Raw genomic sequence first — 17,838 nt, 5'->3', positions numbered from 1 at the left:
TGTTGCAGAAAACTGAATGCAGTGTGGAATCTTTATGGACAGAAAGTCCATCTCTGATGGGCAGGACCATATTGGTGAGGTTATACTCCTGCCCACCTGGACAGGATGACGTGACAGACAGTAAAATGCTAACAGAAATTGGATAGGCTAGTTAGAAAATAACAAAAAGGATAAAATGTTTGCAAGAGGCATGAGCACTTTTTAAAAGGTCCATTTTCTACACATTAAAAAAGGTCAAAAGAAACCAATATGACAGCCAGATGGCATAACTGTGAGGGGGAAGAGCCAGCAAAAGCCAAGAGAGTATCTTTCAGAAAATGGAAAGCAGACCCTAAAAAAGAAAACAGGGCTGAGCACAAGCACTGGCAGGTTAGATGTAAAAAGTAAATTATAATTTTTAACATTTATTTAGAAAAGCTTAAATACCACCAATTTCAGCCGTAACCATAAGAGGCATTTTATAATCACACAAATAGTAGACATTAAAATTAAACATAAATAAAACATAAGTAATAAACCAGGACAAGCCTTGAGAGTCTGTGCTTTGCTATACTTTGGGCAGAGATCCTGGACGCCACAACATAAGTGTCATAAGCACACCTGGCCAAGAACTTTTGACACACCTTCTGCTGCTTGGTCAACTGATGAAGTGACTCAGCTTGCTCCAGTGGGAGCATGTCAGCTAAGTCCAGCATCTTGCAAACCGAGTCTTGCAAGTAAATGCTTGTGAAGAGCTGGTAAGACTGGATATGTGACACGAGCATAGAGGCCTGGAACATCTTCCTCACAAAAGAGTCCAAGGTCCTAGCTTCTCTGCATGGGGGAGCTGAGGCATAGTCCCTAGAACTTCTGGCTCTTTTGAGGGCAGATTCCACTACCATGGAATTGTGAGGCAACCGAGGCTTACCAATCCAGGTGTGCTGTGGATCTTGGCCCTGGGCTCATCCTCCACTTCCAAAGGAAATGGAATGGCTGCAGCCATTTTCTTGACAAAAGGAGAGAATGAAAGACTCTCTGGGGGAGACTTTCTCCTTTCAAGTGGAGGGGAGGGCTCACAGGAAATTCCATAGGACTCATCTGAGGAAAGTACCTTGGATCTTTCTCTGAATCTCGTAAGCGCTCTTCTTCGGTGTCAGACAATACCTCAAGGTGGGAGTGCTGAGACAACCCGCCTCAACATGGAAGAGCCATGTCCTCTAGAATGGGTTCGAGAAGCCATTTCCTGCCTCGACTCTGGTGAAGCTTCCTCCACCGACACTGAGGGAGTCCTGGCTTGGGTGGCAGTTGACATTAGGGCCGCATGCAGTGTTGGTGTCAGAGGCCGAACTGTAGGCTGAGGGCCAAGCGGGGCTGCAGTGGGAGGCAGGGTAGGCACAAGCACCCCGATGCCAATGCATACCGTTGCAAAAGGCCATCCAGCAGCTCAGGAAGCAAGGCCCAGATGCACTCATCGAGGCCGACACCGGGAAAAACAGGGTGCTGGTTCAGGAGCAGGTTGCAGAACCACTGGGGTCGATATGAGAACTGGGTCTTGGCTGTTAGGAGACTGATGCATCAGCACCTCCTGTATGGAGTGGGAGTGGTCCTCCCAGTGCAGACGCTTCTTGGGTGCCAAATTCCTCGACTCCCCAGAACTGCGTACACCATGCATCGAGGGTGCTCAATGATGATGCTTCTTGGCCTTAGCCCAAAGTTTGTCATCAAAGCTCCTTGGTGCCGAAGAAAACGACACACATTGCCTTGGGGTCAGGTCTGACTGTAGATGGTCCCGGGGGCTCTGCACAGGAGGAGGTCTCAAGGCAGGTGCAGACCCACTCGACACATCACTGCTCCCACTGTCTAAGGGTCTAGCAGTAGTCATGCTTACCGATACTCATGAAGAAGGTGCGCTGCTCAAAATCAATTACCTCGATGCCGATGTCAAGGAACCAGACTTGGCTCCAAAATTCCTCTCACATTGATCCTCTCTGGAAACCTCTGGAAATACAAAGATAGTTAGCCGGGCTGTGGTTGGGCCCAAGACACTGAGAATGGGTATCTCTCCCAGAGATTGTCTGATTGCACTGGGTACAGCACTTGAAGCCACTGGGAACCTTCGAGGGTATGGACAGAAAAACTTCCACGGCGAAATCAAACGAAGCGATGATGCCTGAAAAAGGGGCAAGGCACCAGAAAAATAAAGAGGAAGAACCCGGTTGAAGTCAAGGCCTAAAAACAGCTGTGACACGACGGGAAAAACAAGGAACCGTAAAACCAGGGAAATAAAGAAACTAAGAAAATAAAGGAACAAAATAAGAGGGGGGTTCCATAAATGGGAGCACAATAAAGGTCAAAAAAGATGTCGAAGGCACAAAAATAAGTTCTTTCGACCGAGCGATGTGAGGAGACAGTAAAAACCCCACACCCTCTCCTCACCGCGTTCTAAAAAGAACTGAGCTCACCGCGTTCTCACAAGCTCTACTTATACTTATGCGGTCGGTGTCACCCACTTATGAGAATAGGCCTGCTTGTCCTCGGAGAACATTAATACCTTTTTCTCCTCCCAAAAGGAAAAGAACAGAGTATGTGAAATACAGGATAAACGATCACCAGGGATCCCTTACATAGGCTTGTAGGGAGGGGGAGGGGGTCTACAGGAGGGGTAGCAGTTTTGAACATAGGAATATAATAGCAGCCATACTGGGTCAGACCAATGGTCCATCTAGCCCAGTTCACTGTTTCCAATATTGGCCAATCTGGTCACAAGTACCTGGCAGAAACCCAAATAGTAGCAGCATTCCATGCTACCAATCCCAGGGTGAGCAGTGGCTTCCCCATATCTGTCTCATAGGAGACTATGGACTTTTCCTCCAGGAAATTGTCCAAACGTTTTTTTAAACCCAGACACGCTAATCGCTGTTACCACATCCTCCGGCAAAGAGTTCCAGAGCTTAACTATTTGTTGAGAAAAATATTTCCTCCCATTAGTTTTAAAAATATTTTCATGTAATTTCATTTAGTGTCCCCTAGTCTTTGTACTTTTTGAAAGAGTAAAATATTGATTCACTTCTATTTGCTCTACACCACTCAGGATTTTATAGACAATCAATCATGTCTCCCCTCAGCCATCTCTTTTCCAAGATGAAGAGCCCTAACCTCTTTAGCCTTTCCTCATACCAGAGGAGTTCCATCCCCTTTATCATTTTGGTCGCTCTTCTTTGAACCTTTTCAAATTCTGCTATATCTTTTTGAGATAGTGCAATCAGAACTGAACGCAATACTCAAGGTGAGGTCGCACTATGGAGCGATACAGACACATAATAGTATTGTTGGTCTTATTTTTTATTACATTTGTACCCCGCGCTTTCCAACTCAAAGCAGGTTCAATGCGGCTTACATAGTAATTGGGATTACAAAGTATTGGTGGAGAGAAATAAGTTGAGTATTATCGGAGTAATAAAAGAAATGGGAATGTAGAAATGCAGGGATGAGGGGAGTAGGAGAAGTATGAGCAAGGGTAAGTGAGCAATTGGAGGGTAGAAGAGGCGGAGGGGAATGGGCAAGGGAGTAGGAGAGGTGTGAGTAAGGGTAGGTGAGCATTGGGGGAGGGGTCAATGAGGCAAAAGGGGATAGAACAGGGGATAAGCAGGGGAAAATGAGGCGGGAGATGTAGTCTAGGTCGTTGTCATTGATCCTGGATATGTGATGAATAGATGGGTTTGTGGGAATTAATCTGGATCATTTGGGTAGGCTTGCCTGAACAGATGGGTTTTTAGTGATTTCCGAAAGGGCAGATGGTCACTGAGTGATTGGATTGGTCTGGGGAGGGCATTCCAGAGTTGGCTGCCTAAGAAGGAGAAGTTGGATCCATAATAGGTTTTGTACTTGAGTCCTTTGCAATTGGGGTAGTGTAGGTTGAGGTAAGTTCGTGAAGTTGTAGACATGCTCCTGGTGGGAAGGTCGATCAGGTCGAGCATATAGTCCTGGAGATTCACCGTGGATAATCTTGTGGATTAGTGTGTGGACTTGAAATTGATTCATTCTTTGATAGGGAGCCAATGAAGTTTTTTTCGAAGAGGTGTTGCACTTTCAAATCGTGGTTTGCCAAAAATGAGTCTAGCTGCTGTATTTTGGGCAGTCTGAAGTTTTTTCAGGGATGTGGTTCTTGCAGCCTAAGAAAATACTGTTGCAGTAGTCGGCATGGGTAAGTACTGTGGATTGCACCAAGTTACGGAATGTTTTCAGGGGGTGGGGGGGGGGGGAATATGGTTTTACACGTTTCAGATCCACATCATGTTGAACTTTCCCTAATAATTCCTAGCATCCCATTGCTTGTTTTGGATACCGCCACACACTGGGCAGAAGATTTCAGCATATTGTCTACAAAACCACCTAGAGTTTCTTAGGTGCTGACCTCCAAGTGGGACCCTAGCATCAGTAACTATGATGGCTGGCAGCATTAATGTATCTTAGGGAGGGTTGGGAGTATAGAGGTATTTCTGGGAGGAAGGGGGAGTGGGAGCCACTTCTATTATCCTGCACTGGCCCCTTTAAGAAGGTGCCTGGAGTATCAGGCCGCATGTTAACAGCTTATTTATATATTCTTTTAAAAACAAATTGGTTTTTTTTTTACTTGTTCCTGGTTGCTCTGAGGATCTTCTGAATTGAATTATTAGCATTAAAAATTATTCTGGTCGGGTATCATGGATGATATATTTTTATTTAATTTTTTTTCAATTTCTTTATTGGCATTTACTAACTGCCTTCATGAAAAGATTCACCCAAGGTGGTGTACAGCAGGTATAGTTTAACATAAAAGTTGTAATTTAGTTAACAGCATAACAATAATATCAACATAAATACAATAAATGAGGTAAACTTGGAAATGGCAAATTGGAAACCTAGTAATATGGCTAACATGATAAAGTATCAGAAATATAATACATTTTTTCTAACATTTTAAATATCTCCTCATGGTACAAACATGGTATTTACGGTATCTGTAGCTGTTTAGGGTTTTTTTTCAAATAGGTTTGTCTTTTACATTTGAGAATACAGTTTATTGATTACCCTCTGAAGAACATCTTTTTAAGATTATAGTGGTGTATTCAATAAGTTGAGTGAACCTCTCTTTACAGTTTGTAAGTAATAAACTAAATATTCTTGATTATCTTGTGGTAGTCTGCCATATAAAAGGCCCTTATATGGTAGCTTGACACATAGTGGTAGCACCACAAGATTACTGCTAGGGGCTGAAAGGCACTACTTTGAATTCAGAGCCAAAGAGGGTAGGAGTGACAGGGGATTGCTCCTCCCCTTTCCACTAGTCACCAGAGATTAGTGAGGTAGGCCCCAGGGATGTTGCTTGGATGGGATCCTGAACAGGTCTTTAAACTGTCTTCAAGGGGGAGAGGTCTCACTGAGGAGAGAAGGGAGTGAGGGGGGAGGGGGATTCCTATCTCCTCTACCTAATGCACTGGCCCCTTTAAGAAGGTTACCTGGGAGCACTAGGCAGTGCTAGCAGCCTGATGCTCCTGGGCAGGAAAATTAATTCCAGCTCAAAGCTGGCGTTATGTTTTCTAGGATTAACACAGCTTGCAAAGTTCAGTGGAAGTCCTGTTATTTGATTTGCATAATAAGAGGTGCTTTGTATGCATCTGCATCTCATTATTATGTAGCCCATACTGTCTTGTACTAACATGTCTCACAGTAAAATAACACACAATTTTGCTGTTTAACACAAATTAAGGTGCAAATATAGGATGGTTGGTGCCTAGAATGGCCTCCCACTGGAGGTACTGGAAACGAAAACGGTAATGAAATTCAAACATGCATGGGTTAAACACAAAGGATTCCTATACGAAAAGAAAATAGAAGCAAAACAAACAGCTGCATTTAGAAGGCAACTCCAGCAATTGGGAAATAAGGCCAGACATCTAAAGTCAGTGTTCTGATTATGGCTAGACAGATCTGAATGGGCTGGGGTGGACTTCAACAGCAACTCCAGTAGTTGGGAAATAAGACCAGTGGCAGGCAGCCTTCTACAGTCTGTGCCCCAAAAATGGTAAGGAAACAAGAAGGCTATCAGTCTACAATATCCATTGTGGAACAAAAGAAAATAAGCAGACCTTATTGAAAAAAACACAGTCTTTAATGAGTTGTATTGATGCGCCCAGGGTTTACAAACAGATGCCTGACATGGCCATGTTTCACCAAGAGTACAGGCTGCGCCAGGAGCATTAAGAATCAGCTGGTGCAAACCTAAAAACTCCACCAATCGGGGTGGAGTCAAGATAGCCGCATGAATGAACACGTTCTCTCTTGAGTTTGGACTGCTGCTGCTTTGTTCCTTGTTGACCAATGCGCCTCATACCAAGCGTAAGGGAGTGGTGAAGCCAAGTTCATGGGACTGGAGTTGGACAGCCCCGTTAGCCCTCTTAGCAGAGGAGCGCTGGAAGGCTTGGGCCTGGATCTATTGTTGTCTCCTCAGGTTTGCTCCCTCCCCCCTGCCTGGCAGGTGAAGAGTGTGATTGCGGTGAAGGCATCTACGGAAGGGGTTGTCACCCCACCGACAGAAGAAACCAGATTGTTGTATCCACCTGAGCTCCATTTGATAGTGGTGCTGGGTCTCCGGTGCCCTTGAATGAGTAACACTGGAAGGCGTATGGAGGGTTCTGATGAAAATGGAGTCCTTGATGTCCAAGACTACAACTGAATTGTCATCACTTGTAAGTAAAATTGACACCTTATTGGAGAATATGGATTTTTCAACACAGATTCAACATATTAAAGGAGAAGTAAAAACAGTTCAGGAAGTTATTTCTACATTGATTCAAGACAATTTGTTAATTCATAGAAGACTGGAATATTTAAAAAAAACTTTAAATTGCAGGTTAACTTGCGTATTCTGAACTTTCCAAAGTTTTTGGGTCTTACCTCCGGGAGATGCCTTCAAAAAATATCTGTGTAAAGTTTTTAAATATTTCCCTAAAAATAACCCAGGTAATGGAACCTTGAATGAGGAAGGTAAGGTTAATCTGGTTCAGAATGATGCCTCGAATAATGTGGGAGCAGAAGAAATGGTTCCCGATTTCAATGATCTGACTGCTTTTATTAAACAAACAACAAATGAAGTGACTGATAGGTCAACTTTGTTAGTGGTGTTTGTATTTGAACAGGACTTGCAGGCCCTGATGCAGCTATATTTTAAAGAAATCTAAGGATCTTCTTTTTTTTGGGGGGGGAGGGGGTCAGAATATATGGATGTACCCTGATGTTGCTAAAAAGACACAAGAAAGGCATAAAGGTTTTTTGGTACTTAAGACAACAAGTTAAGGATATTGGTGCTTCATTTTATTATCATATCCTTGCAAGCATTTGATAAAATATTTTGGTAATATGTATTTTATGAACCATCTCAGTTGGAATCTTTTTTTTTTTATATGAAATGGATCTCCATAGTCCAGGATAAGACCAAGTGAAGATTTAATTATAGTAGTGGTAGGATTTCATGTATGGCCTATTCTACTTATTTGTTTATTCTTCTATGTTTCTCCTATATTTGTTTACTCTGCCCACAATTAGTGGGCTGATAAAGAGCTTTTTTCCTAATTTTAAAGTTTTGAATATTTGGATTTAGAACTATATGTTCTATTTTTTCCTCTGTGCTCTGTTTTTCTTTCCACAAATGTATTTGCTTGTGTATAATATTTTTAAATAAATAAATAAAACCTCCAACAACACTGGTAAATGTGTGTGTTCCTGGGTCAGTTTCCAGTTCTTAACGCCTGTACTCTTGGTAAAACATGGCCATATCGGGCATCTGTTTGTGAACTCATTAAAAACAGCTTTTTTCAATAATGTCTGCTTCTTTTCTTTTGTTCCACCAAAAATGGCAAGGACAAATCAAGTTCAATTAAGCAATATGTTGTATCACATCATACCATATGCTATGAGTTTATCTTGTTGAGCAGACTGGAAGGACCATGTAGGTCTTTATTTGCTGCCATATACTACGTTACTATGTTATTCTTTAACAAAGGTTAATAACCCCCCCCTCCCGGGGAACACAATAATAATGGGTGATTTCAATTATCCCGATATTGACTGGGTAAATTTAACATCAGCGCATGCTAGGGAGGTAAAACTCCTTGACGAAATCAAGGACTGCTTTATGGAGCAGCAGGTTTCAGGACCAACAAGAGGAGGAACAATTCTAGACCTAGCCCTTAGTGGAGCAAATGATCAGCTGTAGGAGGCAATAGTGCTGGGGCCAGTTGATAACAGTGATCATAACATGATCAGATTTCATATAATCTCTGAAGTACACATGGGAAATCCAATACGTTAGCATTTAACTTCCAAAAAGGAGACAATGATAAAATGAGGAGAATAAGTTTGGTTAAACAAAACAAAACAGAGGAGCAGCTGCAAAGGTCAAAAATTTATATCAGGTGTAGATGCTGTTCAAAAATACCATCCTTAACATGCAGACCAGATATATTCCATGTATTAAAAAAAGGAGGAAGTTTGCTTACTGGCTTCATGCCTCATCTGAAGAACTCCCAACCCTGGGCCCTTATAGGTCTCTTTTGAACCCCTTGCGGAAAGCATGGAAATGGTTGAGCAGGAAAAATAATTGGAACAGTGTAGCGTCCCCACTACTGCCCATTAAAGGTAACCTAGCATTCTCAGAGGGAGGAAAATCTGCTTTGTTTAGGAAATGGGAGATTTGTGGTATTAAATACTTATTTCAAGTAGTATCTGAGACAGGGACCATTAAAACATTCCAGCCCTGTGTGCAGAATTTGGGCTTGGATAGAAAGACTATTTCAATCTATGCAACTCAAGCACTACCTACGAACATTGCCTGCATCGGATCTTGCTCAGCAGATATGGGAATCCATGAGCGATATGCTGGGTCTAGAAGCACAATTGAAAGTACCGCTTAAGTACTTCCACCATCACCTCAGAGACTTACAGGGGACACTGGACTACACATAAGTGTCGCAACAATGGCACCAAGAGTTGCGGTGGAAACCTGACCCAGAACAGATCAAACTATGCTTGAGGAATGTGTATCGGGTGACAGAGAATGTGGCATGGCAGGAAATGCAATACAAATTTATTATGAGGCTGTATATATCACCACACAGGGCTTATAAGGCGACCCTGAGAACAACAGACGACTGCCCAAAATATGGAATTGTGGGAGCTTCTCTAGGGCATATGTTTTGGTATTGCACAAAAGTGACCCCTTTCTGGACGAAACTGGGACAACAAATATCACAAATGTGGAACATACACTGGCAACCAACGCCGGGACAACTGTTTGATGTCTATAATGTTCGTGGCAAGTCACCAGAAGGACTCAAATCGTTTTTGAAAAGAGTGGTCCTGATGGGCAAACGTACTATACTACAACTGTGGCTGCAATCAGAACCACCTGGAATACCACAATGGCGAGGAGCCATGATGCAATGCTGCATGTTGGGAAAAAAAAAAGTGGGAGACTTGGCCTCGAAAAAAGGAGACCAGTTCTGTAAAGTCTGGCTTCCATTTTGGGACACTCTGACACCTGTTGCGAGAAGCAGGATATTGAACTGTTAATAGGACCAGTAGGGGGGGGGTAGAGTTGAGGGTGGGGATGGAGAGGGGGGGGAGTTAGGGGAAGAGGGGAGAAAATGTATAAGCCTGATGACATCTCTTATGTGCTGTTCACTTTATTTGCTGTATTGTGTTTGAGAGTTATCAATAAAAATTGATATAAAAAAAAAAAAAAAGGAGGAAGGAAGGCCAAAAGACAGCCAGCATGGTTGAAAAGTGAGGTGAAGGAAGCTATTTGAGCTAAAAGAAAATCCTTCAGAAAATGGAAGAAGGATCCGGCTGAAAATAATAGGAAACAGCAAAAGGAATGGCAAGTCAAATGCAAAGCGAGACAAACTTTTTTTTTTTTTAGGTATATTAGAAACAGGAAGCTGGTGAAAGAATCAGTTGGACTGCTAGATGATCAGGGGGTAAAAGGGGCACTCAGGGAAGACAAAGCCACAGAAGAGATTAAATGAATTCTTTGCTTTGATTCTCATCAAGGAAGGTGTGGGATGAGCACAGATGATCTCTAATTAGAAAATGAATGGCATAAACAACAAAACTTAAAAGGGTTTCATTTGTGATTGCATGTCAAATGGTGCTTAAATGGCAACTCTGGCTGTATCAACTAAGGCTGGTGCTGGGCTGGCTTGTATGATCCGAATCCCACATATAGTAATTTGGTTTAGAACGGGCTGGATAGAGCTTCGACGGTAACTCCAGTAATTTGGAATGTGAGGACAGTGCCAGGCAGACTTGTACAGTCTGTGTCCAGGAAATGACAGGACAGATTTGGATAGGTTGGAGTGGGCTTTGACGGCAACTCCAGTAGCTACAACATAAGGACACAGCCGGGCAGACTTCTACAGTCTATGTCCCAGAAACACCAAAGAAAGACCACGATCAAGTATATAATATCATGTTCATTGTTGATTCAATCTTGAATTGATAATGAATGTGATTGTTGGGAAGACTGGATGAACCATTCAGGTCTCTATCTGTCGTCACTTACTATGTTACTATGTATTGTTAGTAATATGTAATTTATGTTTAAAATCAAGCATGGTAACTGAAGATTGGAAGGTGGCCAATTTTTAATAAGGGTTCCAGAGGTGATTGGGGAAATTATAGACCTGTGAGCCTGACGTTGGTGCCGGGCAAAATGTTAGAGACTATTATAAAGAACAAAATTACAAAGCATATACATAAGCATGCATTAATGAGACGAAGTCAACATGGATTTAGTGAAGGGAAATCTTACCTCACCAATCTACTACATTTCTTTGAAGGGGTAAATAAACATGTGGATAAAGGTGAGCCAGTTGATATATATGTATCTGGATTTTCAAAAGGGATTTGACAAAGCACCTCATGAAAAACTCCAGAAGAAATTAAAAAGTCATGGGATAGGAGGCACTGTCCTATTGTAGATTAAAAACTGGTTAAAAGATAGAAAACAGAGAGTAGGGTTAAATGGTCAGTATTCTCAATGGAGAAGGGTAGATAGTGGGGTTCCCCAGGGGTCTGTGCGGGACCGCTGCTTTTTAACAAATTTATAAATGATCTAGAGATGGCAATAACTAGTGAGGTAGTTAAATTTGCTGATGATACAAAGTCAAAGTTGTTAAAATAGCAAGAGAATTGTGAAAAATTACAAAAGGACCTTACGAGACTGGGAGACTGGGCATCCAAATGGCAGATAATGTTTAATGTGAACCAGTGCAAAGTGATGCATGTGGGAAAGAGGAACCCAAACTATAGCTACAAGATTCCACATTAGGAGTTATCACCCAGGAAAAGAATCTAGGTGTCATTGTTGATATCTTGAAACCCTCTGCTCAGTGTGTAGCAGCATCTAAGAAAGCAAATAGAATGCTAGGAATTATTAGGAAAGGAATGAAAAACAAAAATGAGAATGTTATAATGCCCTTGTATCGCTTCATGGTGCGACTGCATCTCAAATATTGTGTGCAATTCTGGTCACTGCATCTCAAAAAAGATATTGCAGAATTAAAAAAAGGTACAGAGAAGGGGAGACGAAAATGATAAAGGGGATGAGATGACTTCCCTATGAGGAAAGGCTAAAGTGGCTTGGGCTTTTCAGCTTGTAGAAGAGACGGCTGAGGGGAGATATGATAGAAGTCTATAAAATACTAGTGGAGTGGAACAGGTTGACGTGAATCGCTTGTTTACTCTTTCCAAATATACTAGGACTAGGGGGCACGCAATGAAGCTTCTAACTAGTACATTTAAAACAAATGGGAGAAAATATTTCTTTACTCAACTTGTAATTAAACTCTGGTAGTCATTGCCAGAGAATATGGTAAAAGCAGTTAGCTCAGCAGAGTTTAAAAAAGGTTTGGATAATTTCCTAAACGACAAGTCCATAAGCCATTATTAAGATGAACTTGGTAAAATCCACTGCTTATTTCTAGGATAAGCAGCGTAAAATCTGTTCTACTGTTCTGGGATCTTGCCAGGTACTTGTGACCCTGGATTAGCCACTGTTGGAAACAGGAAACTGGGCTTGATGGACCTTCAGTCTGTCCCAGTATGGCAGCCCTTATGTTCTTATGAGTGAGCCACTGCTTAAAGAACAGTTTGTGTGCTCTTTCCATAACCTTAGCCCATCGGTAAGATTTCTATTCAGCCAGCCATGCCCACAAGTTACTTAGTTAAAGAGTATTTCTGGGGCAAGTCACACAGCTTGGTTTGGGCTCACAGGGAATTCCAAGGGAGTTGTATTACGTTTTCGACCACGTCTGGATATTTTTAGTAATATATTTTCACTCAGTGTCACATTGCAGAGGGGATGATAGATATTACAGAGGAGTAAATGTCAAAGCATCAGAAATAAGATCAAGGACCTAGGCAATGTTCAAAGTAAGACCTGGGTGAAAAATTCTATAAACTGAACTGGAGGTAACTCAGGACATTAACTCAACGGCAATGCTAGCATTAGACACAGCTTGATGCTCCACTGCAATAATTTACCTGGGGAAGGTATTTTTCAGAGGTTTGTACCTGATAAGGATATGAGATGGGACAATTTGTAAAATTGTCCTCGGTAAGCAGCAGCTTAAAAATATATGGAATCCATGGGTACATCTTCCTCTCTGCTTATAAATTACCACGTTTAATGAGCTGAGTCAGGAGTAAGAACACTCATATATAAACACAAAATGGACAAAGTTGAGATATACTGGCTTACAACCAAATTCCTGGGGAAATCTTACGAAAAAACAAATGAATTCCTATTCCATGCTTGTTCAGGGCCTGTTTTGTAACTAGAAGAGAGGTGGCTGTCAGCGTGCAGGCTCTGAACGCCACATGATCTTCAGAGGTATACAGATACATAATGCACCAGGTGGAAGCCTTCCATGAGCTGGTCTGCATACCTTCGTCAAAGAGACGAGACAACTGCTGTGGGGCAAGTATCTCCATACATTTATCTTTATTAACTATTCCTCTCCCTTATCCTAATAATTTTTAAGTATGATTGTTACTTAAGTTCTTTTTGTGTTTCTTCTTTTCTTCCCATGACAAATTTAATGGAAAAATCATATTTATTTCAGTGAATATCAAATACAGATGGATTCAAAATAGAGAACAAATTATAACAAACTTATCCAGGTGCTACAATGGAAAAGAGCATATTGCAGACCACTCTCCCCCTGCCCAATTTATACACAACAAACTCATGTCCATATATAGGGCAGAAGTAGCAAAAGTGAAATTTACAATTTCAATTAATAAACCAAAAAGACAAACCGAAAAAATTTTGTGAACTACTTAGAAATCTTATGATTTGCAGTATATTAAAGCTGAAATGTGAATGGTCCAGGAAGTTTGTGAGGTGGAGATTATGAAGAATAAAATTTGGCTGCCACAAATGGGGAAACGTTTTACAGCCTGGCAGTCTCCTCCACTAAACAATGTAATCTTTCCACCAGCACACATCAATTCTGCACTGCATACTCTGCTCCAGTAACAATAACCCAGCATCCATCAGAGGATGAGATGGGGATGCACAGAGTGGCAGCTAAGCTTTCAGGTGGTGGATGAATAGTTTAAGGTTCAACCACTGTGTGGCGACAGCATGAGGACTTAAGGTGTGAAAACCCCAAGGACTTCCCTTCCATTCTCTGCCTTGTGCAGTGGTTTCCAAACCTGGCCCTCACGAAGCCAAAAGAGGTTTGGTTTTCAGGATTTTCACAATAAATATTCCAAAAAAGAAGGGACTTGTGATCTTCAAAGCTCATGTACTTCATCTTTGAAAAAGTCCCTGCTCAGTCCAACTAAATGGTATTGCACAACCTAAAAGAATCCAACGAATGATGTATAGACATATAAAAGCATAATAAAATAAAAGAACACGACACGGGGCCGGATTTCGGTGGAGTACTGCCTGCTTCAGGGGTCACAAATGCTCTGTCACAATGTATTATGGATCAATGGATCATGGAGAAGTGATGAAATAAGTTACAGATCCAGTGAAGATGAACTGGAAAAATATCAATATAAATCATTCAGTTTCTCACATCAGGAGCGAAACCATAAAGTGTATTTCTTGTCATCGTTTGCTGGAAGCTTTATTTGGTCCACCCAGTGGGGTGTGCTGGAGCCAGCTCGCAAGAGCCAGTTGTTAAATTTTGTTCCGACTTGCGAGCCGGTTGTTAATAAGCGCGAGCTGGCTCTCCTCCCTCCCTCCGGATCCGGTCCCTCACCGACCTGACTGAGTCACCCTGCCTTGTCCATCGAATTCTTTGGGGCAGGCAGTCTTGCCTGCCTGCTGCCGGCGCTGACCCTCCCCCGCTGCCGGTTCGCTCTTTAAAAATGGCCGCCGAGACTTCCAGAGCCAGCCTCGCGAGACTTCTGCTGAAGTCTTTGAGGCCGCCCTTGTAAGTCTTGGTGACCATTTTGAAGCGTGATCCAGCAGCGGAGGAGAGTCAGCGCTGGCAGTGGGCAGGCAAGACTGCCTGCCCCGAAGAATTCGATGGACAAGGCAGGGTGACTCAGAGTCAGGTCGGTGAGGGACCGGATCCGGAGGGAGGGAGAAGGGAGTCACTGGGCATGGGTGGATGGAGGGGAGAGAAGGGTCGCTGGGTATGTGTGCATGCAGGGCAGGGGAGAGGAGGGTTGCTGGACATGGGTGGATGGAGGGCAGGGCAGGGGAGAGGAGGGTCGCTGGGTATGGGTGCATGGAGGACAGGGCAGGGCAGGGGAGAGGAGGGTCGCTGGACATGGGTGGATGGAGGGCAGGGGAGAGGAGGGTCGCTGGACATGGGTGCATGCAGGGCAGGGGGAGCGAAGGGTCACTGAACATGGGTGCATGCAGGGCAGGGGGAGAGAAGGGTCGCTGGACATGGGTGGATGGAGAGCAGGGGAGAGGAGGGGAGAGAGAAGAAATGCTAGACATGGATGGAGGGGAGGGAAGAGTGAGGAAGGAGATGAGATGAGGGAAAAGGAAGAGAGGAGAAAAACTGCACATGGATGAAGAAAATAGGCAGAAGCTGGATCCACTGGACAGTCAAGTCTGCGGAGGACCAGAAATGAAGAAGAAAGGAGGAAAGGAAGCCCTGGAAACGGAGTTAAGAGGACAGGTAGCAGCAGAATTGGATACTGGGCCAGCATGATCAGAAAAACAGTCACCAGACAACAAAGGTAGAAAAAAATCATTTTATTTTCATTATAGTGAATATGTTCACTGAGAATCAGGTGCTCAACATTAAAAGTTTATATTTATTTACTTATTTATGGCATTTTATCGCACATTAAACATGAATTAGATTGGAACCTGGGATCATTTAATTATTTTTCCTGGAGTAATGCATTGCCACCCCCCCACCCCCCCCGGCTCTCTCCCCGGCTATAGCCAGCTCTGCAATTGGGGGGGGGGGGGGGCGCAGAGGGGGACCGGGGAGAGAGCATGTTGTTAAACATTTACCAGCACACCACTGGGTCCACCCTACCCTGATTTTGGACGTTCTTCACCTAGGGTTTTTTCCTTTCCTTTGTTTTAAATAACCTGAAAGAATGCCATTTTCTCTAGGACCAGTACTGACCAATGGACCCTGCACATTGATCTCTGGCATAAGACAACACTACGTACTATACAGAATTACAGATCTAGTCTATGTATTTTGATGGGGGCTCTACCCATTGCTTCCCTCACAATTAGTGGCATAAGCCATTGAGGGAGGGGGGCTCAGCCATATATGAGAGAGAGAAAATGGGTGAAGGCACGGGGGGGGGGGGGGCACACGAGAGAGAATGAATGGGTGAAGGTACGGGGGACACATGACACAGCAAGAGAGAGAGAATGGGTGAAGGCACAGGGGGGGGGGGGGGGGGAGTACATATGAGAGAGATAATGGGCTTAGGCCCCCTCCCAAGCTGCAGTACCTGTTCAGTAGCTGGTGGGATAACTGAAGCCCTGCCAGCTGAAGAAATTCGCTGAGTCACTCCCTTCCTCCTCGTAATGCCTCCATCAGAAGCGAGGAAGTCAGCGGGGTGCTCAGGAAGTGCTGGCATAGGAAGCTGGAAGCACCCCTGCAGACTTCCTCGCTCCTAAGGCAGCACAAGAAGAAAGGGGGACGCTTTTGCAGTGGATTATTTTAACTGACCTCAGCATCCCCACCAGCAAAGACATGATATCTAATGTGGGAGGGGGTGGGGAGGAGAGGAACTGTGTGCCCCCAGTCCATTCCTGTGCCCCCTCAACGGACTGCTGGCTATTCCCCATGGTTAATCATGATTAAAAATGTTATTCAAAATGCAGCCCTATTTCTCTCTAGAACACAACTTTTTGTATTATTTTCGCATAAACTGTAGAACTCTGGTTATATTTGTTCAACATCAACCTTTGATTTCTGATAGCAAAACATGTCAAGTGTTATTAGATCACTCAATGTCAATATATATCTTTACAATACAAAGTTCCAAAACTAGTCATAAACACATTAAGCTATGCCAACAACAAAAAAAAAAGGCTCCATTTGTGATGTATTTGATGATCTTCAGTTCTATTAATTAAGTGGCCTAAATTAATGCTGTAACTGCATTAGCTAATTTCATAATTTTTCAACCCTTCTCAAGTAATCCTGGAGACTCTGACAGTTCTGACAAGTTCAAATGTCAAGCAGTTCTAGGCCTAGGAGCCAGCTTTTTGAGTGCTTGAGCAACCCTAATGTTGAGCAAACTCTTTGTCTGTGTCCAGGGGGTGGGGGTGTAATTTCCATTGGGTTTAGCACACCCAATCATTTTGAAAAGTTGGCTCCCATGATTCCAGGTCTGACATTTATGATAATTCAGTCTACAAATAAATGGCTGTATCACATGTAGCACAGATAGATAACTAGCTTTCCCCACACTAAAAAAGTCAATGTTCAGATTATTGGAGGACCTACCTTGTGCATCTCCGCCAGAGGTCAGAACTGCAATAGCTTTTCCAACACCGAGAATTTGGGCTTCATGGGTTTTGCCTGACAGGTGAGACATTTTCTTTGCTGGAAAGTAAAATATATCAAGTAAGAGAAATAGTATTGTCTGCGTCCTCTCTCTCCTACGTTGCTCCCTTGATCACTTCCCCAGCAGAAGTGGCACCACAAGCCTCCTTCATGAGAGGCACTATTGCTATACATAGTACCAGCCCCTTTGGCAATGACAAGCCAAAATGTCATTTTAGGTTACGTTTCATGCAGAGTCAGCCACAACTAATCCTATGTGCACAGACTGGGTCTGTCTGCAGATCTGATTTCAATTCAGCAACTGGCATTATCTAGGACAGCAGTTCCTAGCAATGGATTCACTTTATTGTGGCACACCAGAACCTATCCTTTTCCCCCACCCCTTTGGCATCACCACCTTCCCCCACCCTCTTCCTATCCCTAGAATTACCTACTGACCACACCCCTATTCTCTCCCCCCCCCCCCAAAAAAAAAAAAATCCCCTTCCCTCCATACCTCCAACCCCTTGAAACGATCCTCTTCTCTTCTTTTCCCTTTCTCCTGCCCCATGACACATTTTACTTTCTAACCCCCTCCACACATTCAGCTGGGACAATCTACCACTCTCCCAGCGCCACCTCCTGTTCTGCAGCCTGAATTACACAGGACTGGTGGGTCTCAGATGACAAAACACTGCATAATCTGTCTACAAAAAGAAGCCAGCAGAGGAGGAGACTGCAGCAGTAGGAAAGTACTTCTTGCTGTGTTCCAGCTGGAGGTGCTCCTGCAGGTCATGGTGTATGGTGAGGAGATGGAAGCAAA

General features: G+C 43.3%; 1 protein-coding gene across 1 annotated transcript in view; it reads right to left on the bottom strand.

Moving 5' to 3' along the window:
- The window catches only part of LOC115466761 (ATP-dependent 6-phosphofructokinase, muscle type-like), a 243,842-nt gene extending 226,654 nt beyond the window's left edge, over positions 1 to 17,188 (bottom strand). The window contains 1 exon segment of the mRNA XM_030198256.1: positions 16,977 to 17,188. Within this exon segment, the coding sequence (XP_030054116.1) occupies positions 16,977 to 17,067 (91 nt within the window). The 5' untranslated portion in view covers positions 17,068 to 17,188.
- Positions 17,189 to 17,838: the final 650 nt, after the last annotated feature.

This window comes from Microcaecilia unicolor, chromosome 3, assembly GCF_901765095.1.
Source record: "Microcaecilia unicolor chromosome 3, aMicUni1.1, whole genome shotgun sequence".
Lineage (NCBI taxonomy): Eukaryota > Metazoa > Chordata > Amphibia > Gymnophiona > Siphonopidae > Microcaecilia > Microcaecilia unicolor.
This window is presented reverse-complemented; position numbering and strand designations above follow the sequence as displayed.